The sequence below is a fragment of the Arvicola amphibius genome, chromosome 3 (assembly GCF_903992535.2).
Source record: "Arvicola amphibius chromosome 3, mArvAmp1.2, whole genome shotgun sequence".
NCBI lineage: Eukaryota > Metazoa > Chordata > Mammalia > Rodentia > Cricetidae > Arvicola > Arvicola amphibius.
In genome coordinates, this window is record NC_052049.1 from 100752364 (window position 1) to 100764060 (window position 11697).

Below are 11697 nucleotides of genomic sequence, written 5' to 3' on the forward strand. Positions count from 1 at the left end.
ATGCAGAGTAGTGTGTGCTCATGTGACTTCTGTAAGCAAGGAGCCCGGAGTGTCAGTTTTCACCATCTATGGCTTACAGTTCCGTCACTGAGTTCTAGGTATCTGCCTGGCTTTTTTACATGGGTGTTGGGGATTTGAACTCCGGTCCTCATGGTTGCAAAGCAAGCACTCTAACGCCTCAGACCTAGGGTGAACAGAGGGCGTTTGTCAATGATGTCTGTGACACTGTCTGCCCACCAAAACCTGCGTGTGGGTATCAGGCAAGAGACTGCCCTTTCAGGGAACAAGTGTACGTAGCAGTAATGCTGGTCACACTCTAGTTAGTTGCTATGGCAGTGAGATCCTCATTGTGCCTAGGTACCAGGCCTTTCTAAGAAAAGGCTCTGCCTTACGGGAGCCATTTTAGGGTTGGCAAGAGACTTGACTCTAGAGGGGTTTCCAGGTGTCCAAGGAGATGTCCCCAGCTTGTTCCTTGGGCAGCAGAGGAAAGGGTGTCTGAACTGGCCTTGTCCTATAGCCACACTGATGATTATCTTGCATATCACCATAGAACCTTCATCTGGTGATGGATGGAGATAGAGACAGAGACCCACATTGGAGCATTGGACTGAGCTCCCAAGGTCCTAATGTGGAACAGAAGGAGGGAGAACATGAGCAAGGAAGTCAGGATCGCAAGGGGTGCGTTCACCCACTGAGATGGTGGGACAGATCTAATGGGAGATCACCAAGGCCAGTTGGAATGGGACTGATGGAGCATGTGATCAAACCAGATTCTTTGAATGTGGCTGACGGTGGAGGCTGATTGAGAAGCCAAGGACAATGGCACTAGGCTTTGATTCTACTGCATGGACGGGCTCTGTGGGAGCCTTGTCAGTTTGGATGCTCACCTTCCTGGACTTGGGGGGAATTGGGAGGACCTTGGTCTTCCCACAGTGTAGGGAACCCTGACTGCTCTTTGGCCTGAAGAGGGAGGGAGTGGGGGTGTAGGGGGAAGGGAGGGGAGGGAAGTGGGAGGAGGGGAGAAGATGGAAATTTTTAATAAAAAAAAGACGAAAAAAAGAAAAGGCTCTGCCTTTTTATTGACCAATCCTTCATGAATCATCTTTGCTTTTCCTAGGCTGCCTACTCCTATCAGGAAGTGGGCTTTCTGAAACCCGCATCAATCATCGATGCCATGTATGGCCAGAATATTTCCCTCCCCTTTAAAGAGCCTTTTCTCCTCTGGTGCAGTTACAGGTTGGCCCTGTGGTAGTCCATGGTGGTAAGAGCTAGCAACATTTGGCTAAACTGCTGTGCTGGTTTCAGTTTGGGAACCATCAATAAATATTGCCACTCTCTGTCATTTGCTCTTGGGACACTGTGTGTTCTGCTATATGATATTTGGCGGGATAGCATTAGAGTTATCTCACAGATGAGGAGAGAGCTCAGGACAGCAGGGTGACTGGCTTAGCTCACCTGGTCACTAAAGGGCACAGCTGGAGTTCAAGTTCAGGCCTGTGGACACAAGTTAGAACACTTCTACTTTGTCAAGCTGCTTCTGGTCGTTTCCTGTTCTGAGAACACTCTTGGCTCACATCTCCTATCTTCCTATAACTTCCCATGCAAAACGCACCAACTCATTCAGATAATGGAGCTGCAGCTAGAAAGCCCTGAGACACCCTCAGCACTGCGTGCCTGTGAAGTACCCCAGACCACGTGGTCCCTCTAGCTTGTTCTCGAACTTCCTTCTGGAAGGAGAGGAGGACCCTGGAAGGCCTATGCTGCATTCAAACTCCAGACAGGCTACTCTGATTTCCTGTGGGAGAAGTCACCAAGCACCCTTACTCCCCAACAGTGACATATTTTCCCATGCATACCCAGTCTAGCCTGGCAAGGGCATGGGGGCATATACCTAGGATGTAAGGTTGGGAAGAACTGAGTCCAACTGACCACTCCGAGTTCTACCCTAAATGAACCAGATACTCAGTTATGCCAAGGACATTAGAGGTAAGTTATGACATGCCCAACCAAAGGCTTCTCACTCCGTGGTTCCTAGACAGAAAGTCAGGAGATTTGAGGCTCCAAGGGCTCTGCAGGGTTTTAGATCCAACAGGGAGGCTGTTCTCAGCCATCCTGAGATGATTTCCACAGAAAAGAGGAAGCCCTCTACAGAAGCAATTACATTTTTTTGGACTTTTCAGCAAAGATGGGCTCAAGAGGCCATCTCCACACAGCCCCATGGGTACCGTTTTAGTTTGGTGCATAATTACTGAGTGACTTCTCTGGAAGTGGTCCCAAAGTAAGGGCCATTCTTTCTTTGTTCCTGTCACGGCACCTGGTACTTAGTAGGTGGTCAATGAGCAGAGCAGGTGCTTAAGTCTATTACGACAGCAGAGAGGATGCCCAGAGTCCCAGGGATGCATGACTGTGGACGATCCAGAGATGTTTGTTGACTTCACCTGATTCTTGGTCTGACGCAGACCAATTTCTGAGAAACTTGAAGTTCTTTTGTATCAGAGCTACCAAGGGACTAGAGAATCATATGGCACCTGCTTTTGGACCACCTGGTCCACATTTCCTACTCTACCATAACAACTGACTCCAGAAATATCCTCACGTGAGCTGAGCTTGCATAGGAGCCACGAAGAGCCGAGTTGAAAGGCACAACAGCCCCTGTAATTTGAACTCGGGATGCAAGCATTGACCCCCATCTCTTATACACAGTAGTCACTGAGCCGTCAGGGCAGGGGGGAGGTCGGAGTGATAAGTGCCTTGAGAAACGCCCTCTCCAACACAAAGTATTCTTGGGCAGAAGCCCCCAAAACAACCTCTGCCTGTAGGTTCTTATTAGCAGGAAGAGCTAGCTTTGCTGGAGTAAATGCTGCATGCAAATGAAGCGTGTGTTTTTAGAGCAACAAGCCGACTCTGGAGGAAGATGCCTTTGCTTTCAAGGACCTTTATGCAGAGGTGTCTCAGGCTGAATTAGAAGTACAGGTTGTCTCTGTAGCTCTGATAGGATGGGCGTTCATTTCAGATCCAGCTTATCCTGTGGGTCTGTGGCAGTTCTGAGTGGTTTGGTCCCTTCTGACTTTCCAGCCCCAGGCTACACCAGCTTCCTGTAGCACTCTCTTCTGTGTGTTATCTTGGGTCTTCTTTCTTCTCCCATGCACTTGTTTTTCTTCTGCTGCTCTTGCCTAGGACACACACACACACAACACAACACACACACACACACACACACACACACACACACACACACACACACACACACACACACACACACAGTTAAATGCAGGGTGGCCACAGTTACACGTCTCACTGTTACATTGTTTCAGGACTTCTAAAGTAGCTCTTCTGGGTGGGGGAGCCGATGGCTACCGAGCAGTAAGGGAAACCATCAGTTCTCACCGTTTACAAACACACCCACCCATTTATTTATCATAACTCAGCAACAGTTTATGAAGCCCTTGCTGCCTGTGACTAGACCACATCTTTAGGGGTTTGCTTCTGCTCTCAATAGGGGCTCCCTGGAGAGTACCTGCTGTTTCCTATCACAGCCACGGTCCTCTAGGTCTGTTTGGACTCATCTGTTCCTCTCCCTTGGGCCACCTGGGAGATGCATGTTGACATGGACAATCAGCCATTACTTAGGTGATGTCTAACACAGTGACTGGTACACACAGTGGTGTCAGCATATCCCTACGGACTGATGATAGATGAATATGTTTAATATATACAGAAAGGTGTTTGCAGTTGGTCAAAACACAACCTCAGAGGATAGATCCATAGTTAATAGGAAATCTTATAGAAAAGTTGTACTTATGGGGTTACATAAACCACACTGAGTTCCGACATAGTTAGCTCACCTTCTCATCTGACTGTGAGCCCCTTGAGAACAGCAAGGGTTCTGTTTATCTTTCAGATCCTAAGGAATACGCAGACAGCCAATGAGCAGCAAGTGTCTGGGAAAGTCTTGCTTTCTGCAAATGTCCTATTTACGGAACAAGAACTCTGGGGCATAAAGAGCAAGTGGCAATAATGCAACCCACTTGTTTTGCCAGCCACCAAGGATACATGGGTAAACATTAGCTAATGTGCAGCCCTTTGCTTGCTATTAAGATTTACTGATTTCAATAGAAAGGAACCTAAAAGCCGGGACACGTTATATAACCTAAGACACTGGAGATAATCTCTAATTGCCCAGTTGTTCATAAATGCACATCGGTTCTGTCTGTGATTAGATTAAATGACACGGTCCTGGCAACGTGGGATCTGCATGAAAGCAGATCCGCCATGTGGCCTATGGGTTTGGTGAGTGGATGGATTTACTTGCTTTCTTAGTTCTCCTCACTCTTTCATCAAACAGATCAACACCATATGCTAATCCAGTACGTGTAAAGTGCGCCTCCAGTAAAGTCCAGTTTTTCCAGATGAAACCCCACAATAGTATCTCAGTGTCTTACATAACAGTGGTTATTGTACAGGGAGATTAATATGGTATCTTGTTTCTTCCTGGTATGAGCTTACTCTTGTCTTGCAAACATGTCCCCGTCTATGTCTCTCCATCCACCTGTATCTTTGACCACTCGGAAAGGTTAGTATTCATTATGTTTCAGAAAATTGACTGGGAGATTGATGATAACTAATTGTTTCTAGCCAAAAGTTATTTGGCACGACTTAGGAGAACAGCAAGAGGGCTACAGACCGTGGCAAAAGAGAGGGGGGCCATGCTGGGATCCAATCCACATTTGCTGCCCGGGATCTCAGCTGGTGGTTTGTCATGTTTTAGCATGACGGTATTCAAGCCATGTGAGGCTTGAAAAAAATATATCTATATATACCCAACTCCAGGCTTGGTCTGAGTACAATCATTTGTGTTAGTTTAAACCACATGACTCCACTCGTTAGCTGCTGAAAGCTAATCCAAGTAAGCATCATTCAGAAGCTTATGGTTCATTTGTCTGGCTCTAAAAGAAGTCAGTCTTCCTACAGACAATTCCCAATAACACCACTTGCTTGCTTTTCCACGATGGAGGCTACAGAACGGAGTGTGTCCATAGTGCTGGTAAGTGCAGACAGCCTGGGAAAAGCTCTGTGGGCTGCTGGCTGCTCCTGTTTTACCACTTGGAAGGTCAGGAAGTGAATGCCATATTTTGCTGGCACGGTCATGGAATACCCAAACTTAATTGGGGACGTGACTTCACTTTACAGAAATACCCTTCACCTTCAAAGTGAAGCAAATTTTAGAAAGGTTGGAGAATGGTGGAGGGGACGAAAAACTTGGGATTTGGTGTTTCAGAAGTCATCTTGAATTGTAACATGTGGTGAAGGGTGTGTGGGTTCTGTGGGTAATGCCAGTCTTAGAACTGGTGGGAGCCAACCTGTAAGGAAGTGTGAGCTTCCATGAACCCTGGCAGGTGTATCTGCCACTTGAAAGTGCAGACCAGGCTACACCTAGGTGCATGAACAATGGGAGGGAGGAACCAGGGAAGTAGCCTTTGCCCTGTGTGTGCCCTACCTGGGGCTATCCTCTCCTGTGACTCTTGGAGAGTTGAGGTCTGTGAGGGATGGACAGAGCTCTCTGGGTGTGTAGAGCTTATACAATTCTCTTGGTATCTATTTCATGTTCTTATTTTTGGAGCCCGGCCTTTCCATTTCAACCCTCTGCTATGGCTGTGCACTGCTTCTCACTGTTTCTGCTTGGTCCAGCCCCTTGTCTTTTCACCTGAGGTAAGGCCAGGAACAAGACACTGAGGAATATTGCTTTTGTTTAAAATGTGTCACCGAGCTGGTTTCGCTTCCTAGTTCTTATGAGCAAACACATTTTTCAAGGGGGATTTTGAGATCTATTTTTAAAAATATCTTTGCATTTAATAAAAAAATACCACAAAGACAGTGTTAACCACAATGGGCACACCTTGATTTTTTGGGGTGGGGGAAGAGGAAGAGGTATTCTAGGCTTAAGACCCTTGAGTTTCACTGCTGTTGACTGTTTAGGGGAAAGCCCCAACACTGTTTTGCTGGAAATCAATCTCTCTCTCTCTCTCTCTCTCTCTCTCTCTCTCTCTCTCTCTCTTTCTCTCCTTCCTTCCCTCCTTCCCTTCCTCCATCCTTCCCCCTTTCCCCCTCTTTCTTTCTCTCTCACACACACTGAAGGGCCTCATCCAGTCCCTGTATCACCCCACTCACGCTGATGGAGAGAGTAGTAAACACTCAGTCTGAACTAGCAGGTGAGATCTAGGAATGAGTTAAACATGGTTCTACCTTCACAGACCATAAGTGAAGTCAGGTGAAGTCAGTGTTCATCAGCGTGGAGCCCAGCTGAGGGGAGTGTGGACTACCAACGGCCAATCTCATTCTATTTTTGTTGAAAGTCTCGGCAGAACATGTGAGAGAGCTAGGACAGGCATGTGCATCCTCAGAGTCTGTGAGATTACCTACTCGGCTGTGAGCTCTGCTAAGGAGTCTTCAAGTGTTCTAAGGGAGCATAGCTTCAGGCTAGAGTATTTGATAAGTGAGCCGAAATATGACTGGCACTGAGTTGGTGGGCACAGGTGAGGGTTATGACTTGGGGGAAGTCATTTAGTATTTTCCAGTCTTTTTATTTATTAAATGAAGGAACTAAAATCGATCAGGATGTCTCTTGATGTATTGGTAGAGCAGACAAGACAATTTAGTGGATATATTGATGAATTTCCTTTTTTCAGTTAATTATTTCATATATCACGAAAATACGAATAGTGCTCTAGGCTTATGATTTCACAAAAATTATTATATAGCAATAGGTTATATTTTAATGCAGAGGAGATGATTTGCATAATATCCAATAAGCAAAAGTGCAAATTATAATGGGTCACCTCTTTTTTTGAGTCAGGGTTTTTATCGTGTAACAGTCCTAGTTGTTCTGGAACTTGCTTTGTAGACCAGGCTAGCCTTGAACTCACAGAGTTCTGCCTGCCTCTACCTCCCAAGTGTGAGAATTAAATGTGTGTGCTACCATCACCCGGCCAGGGACCCCATTTTTTAAATCCCTGTGGGACTGACTGAGGTCAGCAAATGCCTGAACACATTAGCTATTAGTAATTCCACTTGGTATCTTCTCCACTTATGTGGCATAGCAGCCATGTAAGATTTACGCTGGCACCCAGAACAAAGTAGTTGGTGTGTGCAAATGATTAACCCGCCTGATGATTTGAATGCTCTTTTCAGAGGTGGCTGAGTATATGAGTCACCCACATCACCGCTGCTCCAACTGTAATCTTACCTGCCCCCTTTGATGTGTTTTCAGATCAGGGCCCTGACAGAGAGGATGTTCAAACATATTCGGAAATGGTTTGTCACGCACATATTCAGGCGTTCACGGCAACGAGCAAGGCTGGTCTCCAAGGATGGAAGGTGTAACATAGAGTTTGGCAATGTAGATGTGCAGTCAAGGTTTATATTCTTTGTGGACATCTGGACAACTGTACTTGACCTCAAATGGAGGTACAAAATGACCGTGTTCATCACAGCCTTCCTAGGGAGCTGGTTCCTATTCGGCCTCCTGTGGTACGTGGTAGCCTATGTTCACAAGGACCTCCCGGAATTCTACCCACCTGACAATCGCACTCCTTGTGTGGAAAATGTTAACGGCATGACCGCAGCCTTTCTGTTTTCTCTGGAGACTCAGGTGACCATAGGCTATGGATTCAGGTTTGTGACAGAACAGTGTGCCACTGCCATTTTCCTCCTCATCTTCCAGTCCATTCTCGGGGTGATCATCAATTCTTTCATGTGTGGCGCCATCTTAGCCAAGATCTCTAGACCCAAAAAACGTGCGAAGACCATCACCTTCAGCAAGACTGCAGTGATCAGCAAGCGTGGTGGGAAGCTCTGCCTTCTCATCCGAGTGGCTAACCTTAGGAAGAGCCTTTTGATTGGCGGTCACATATATGGCAAGCTCCTGAAGACCACCATCACTCCTGAAGGAGAGACCATTATTTTGGATCAGACCAATATCAACTTTGTCGTCGATACTGGCAATGAGAATTTGTTCTTCATCTCCCCACTGACAATCTACCACGTCATTGACCACCACAGTCCTTTCTTCCACATGGCAGCAGAAACGCTTCCCCAGCAGGACTTTGAATTAGTCGTCTTTTTAGATGGCACAGTGGAATCCACCAGCGCAACCTGCCAGGTCCGCACATCCTACGTGCCAGAGGAAGTGCTCTGGGGCTACCGTTTTGTCCCCATAGTATCCAAGACCAGGGAAGGGAAGTACCGAGTGGATTTCCATAACTTTGGTAAGACGGTGGAAGTGGAAACCCCTCACTGTGCCATGTGCCTTTACAACGAGAAAGACGCCAGAGCCAGGATGAAGAGGGGCTACGACAACCCTAACTTTGTCCTGTCTGAAGTTGATGAGACAGATGATACCCAAATGTAGCAGTGGCTTTTTCACCTGCAGAAAACCTTCTGTGAACCTAGGGGCTGGCTGTGTTCTGGAGCGACCAGCAGTTGGGGGTATCAAAGCAGGGTGAGAAACTGCCAAGGCTACCAGCGTGGTCACCCCTCAGCCCCATGGCTATGACTACGAGAGTCATAGCTCTAAAGGCTGCAGAAGAGAGCATTTGATGGACAGATGTGACTGAAGCTCGCATGTGGAAGCCATAGGAACTCATTTGGTGTCTTTCCTATGACTGTGTGAGCTCATCCAGTGTTGATGGGGACAAAGTCATCCAAGGTCGCATGGATGGGCAATGCAGATACTCCTAGCGGACTCCTGGAAGATGCTAGGAGCTTTCTATAGCTGCGCGAACTAGCCATATTTCCCATTTGATTCTATGCATTAGAAAGATGCCACTTTCATCTTAAAATAGACTTTTATCAACGGAAAATCTGTCCCCTGAGTTGGGGGAAGTGAGCCAACCAATCACTGACAATGAGACAGTCATACAAAGAATGACTAAGGCTTCTAAGACTAATGACGAACCTTCTCAAGGGCCTGTGTTTGAAGCCTTCATCTGAGTCTGGGTCACGTGTTTCCGAAGGAGTAAAGTATCATCCAGTGACTCTGCACCTCTCTGAGCCCAAGGCAAAGAGGAGCAAGAAGTCCCTAGCAAGCTTTGTGACTTACCCAGATGCTGTGGTCCATCTAGAATTTGGCCTGAATAATCTCCTGTGGTCCATGAAACAGAGGCCACGTCCATTCTCTAGATGCTAAATGAACTTCCTCCTGCAAAGGAGAGTGTTTGGGTTGGAAGTGCTGCTGATGAGACTGGAGAGAAGGCTCAGTTTGTAAAGAGCTTTCTGTGCAAGCATACGGACCTGGGTTTGGACCTCCAGCAAACACACAGAAAGCCTGACTTGGTAGCAGTCACTTTAGCACTGGGAAGGCCGATGTAGGAGGATGCCTGAGGCTTGCTGGCCAGCGAATGGGTGAGGTCCAGTTTCAGCGAGACTGCTTTAAAAAGAATTTGAAGGGGCTGGAGAGAAGGTGGTAAAAAAAATACTGTGGTTGCTCTTCCAGAGAATCCAGGTTTGATTCCTGGCACGAACATGTTTCACAACCGTCTGTAACTCCAGTTCTTGGGCATCTGATTCTCTTTTCTGACCTCCATGGACATCAGGTGTTCAGACACACATGAAAGCAAAGCACCATACACATACAATTAAAAAAATAAGGTAGAGAATGAGGAAGAAATCTTATGCCAGTTTCTGATCTACTAATCTATACACACACAAACACACAGAGATCTGTGGTGGTATTTCTTATAATATTTAATGGATGGGTTATGGGGCTACGGGTCTATTAAAAGAGTTTTTGTTCCTAGCTCTTACAAGATGATACCGACTGTGAAAGCAGTCAGCCTGGAAGCGGGTGCGATGCTAACACTGGATAGTTCTGTGTTTCTCTGTTTAGTGCTTGAACTGAAACTCTAGGTACGAAGGAGGAGGGAATGAGACAGTCCCTACAGTCAGGATGCTGCCGCTCCTCTGTCCACGAGGGCCATCCCTACGTCTTCCGAAGGAAACGGTTTTGCAGGAGAGCTTACTTCGAAGGAAGGTTCCGATGTGAATGTCTACTTGTTCACTTCCCCACCTGTGCTATTCTGAATGCGCCTTGAAAAAAGAACGTGGAATTCGAAGCTGTTCAAAAGTCAGAATATTTTCAGTATGTGATTAATAAATTTCTGAAACTGCGTGAGCAAAAAGTGTCACCTATGCATTAACTGTGACAGGATGACTGAGAAAAATATTCTTACCAAGGTAGACTTTCTCTTGGAGAGGGGTGGGACCGGCAGGAAGGAGGCAAACTGCCAGCGTTTGTTGTCTAGACTTCCTAGGAGGAAATCAGCTAAGCTGCAGACACGCCCCTTCTGGTCTAGCACATCTCTCCAGCATGAATCTTGGTGCAGAGGAAGGCAGCTACAAACCCCTGAGTAGGGATAGCTCTGCTTTCCTCAGTTAGGGGTTGAGTTTGCACAGGTCTATACACACTCACACTTGCCATGGTCCTGACCCCTGGAAACAGATGGGGTTACGGTGCACACCTTGTCAGTGGCCGCAATGGGGAGCACATCTGGCCCTCACGGACGGTTACTCTGTGCTTGTAAATCTTTGAATCCACGACATGATTTGCTGACCAAGCTAGAAGAAATCAACTATCACAAGCCCAAGGGAGCTGGAATTCTCTGCTGGCCCATACACAGACGAGCCCTTACCACTCTGCAGCTCCTTATAAACCCGCAGACATGGTATCCATTCAGGTCACACACTCAGAATACACTGCTCTGCTCTCTGCTGCTCCCTGGCAGTGGGTTTGGCTACAGCTCATTGGCATGTTTCTGGGTTACTTCTAAACATTGCTCTATCAGAACCCAGGAACTCAGCGCTTGGAGTCTCCTCATTTTAATACAAATTTGCTAGACCTATGATACACATCTCATAAAGTTTGTAGGAAGTGGGGATCGGGGCAGGCAACTCTTGAGAGTTCCCAGGAGTGCTTGGGGCTCAAAACCAGAATGAAGAGCCTTGGGCACTGGAGAAAGAGTGGCAACAAGGGCACGAAGATCAGTCAGGAAAGAAAATGAAGGGGAAGCAGATGTTATCGGAAGACCAACTGGGTTGTAGGCGAATGCCAGGGTAAAAGGTCAGCTTTTTGTTCAGCCCAGAAACCCTTTTCCCAATAGGCCCTACCTGACCACATCAGAACTGCTATTGCTTCTTAGCAAGCTGTCTTACTGTATTTACTGTTCTTCATCCATTTCCAAAAAGGTTCTATATTTCTTAAAGAAAAACCGAATCCTATGGCACTTTGCTATAGTCAAACTTGTCCTTGGTGCTGATCCCTTTGGGCTTGCCCAACTCATCTCTGTTACTATAGAGATATTGACATGGAGAACTGGATCCCATTTGAACCTTCCTGGTCAATATTTAGGGTGAAGATTCGGGAGGCTAAAGGGCAGAAAGAAAAGATCCCCCGAGTCATAGTGAGAGTATCAGAATGTCCATTTCCACCACTAAGGATGTTAGGGTTTAACCTCCTGGTTTCGTGGCTGGAAGGCTTAGGCTTCATCCTTTACGGAGGTTTTTCTTAAACCCAGAAATGAGTCTTCAACAGTGCTTCTGTGACTGGTATGGAGACTCATCCTTTTTCTGGAACAAACAATAGGGAAACATCTAAAGGCAAGAATGCAAATGAACCCTAGGCCCCCACCCCTGGGCCGTTGCTGT

The 11697-nt window shown here is 46.8% G+C and overlaps 1 protein-coding gene across 1 annotated transcript; it reads left to right on the forward strand.

Annotated features, from left to right (window-relative positions):
* The first annotated feature begins 5008 nt into the window (after positions 1-5008).
* On the forward strand, positions 5009-8407 carry Kcnj1 (potassium inwardly rectifying channel subfamily J member 1). Its single transcript, XM_038324367.1, has 2 exons — positions 5009-5044; positions 7268-8407. The coding sequence occupies exons 1-2, from the start codon at positions 5009-5011 to the stop codon at positions 8405-8407; spliced, it is 1176 nt and encodes a 391-aa protein (XP_038180295.1).
* The last annotated feature ends 3290 nt before the right edge of the window (positions 8408-11697 follow it).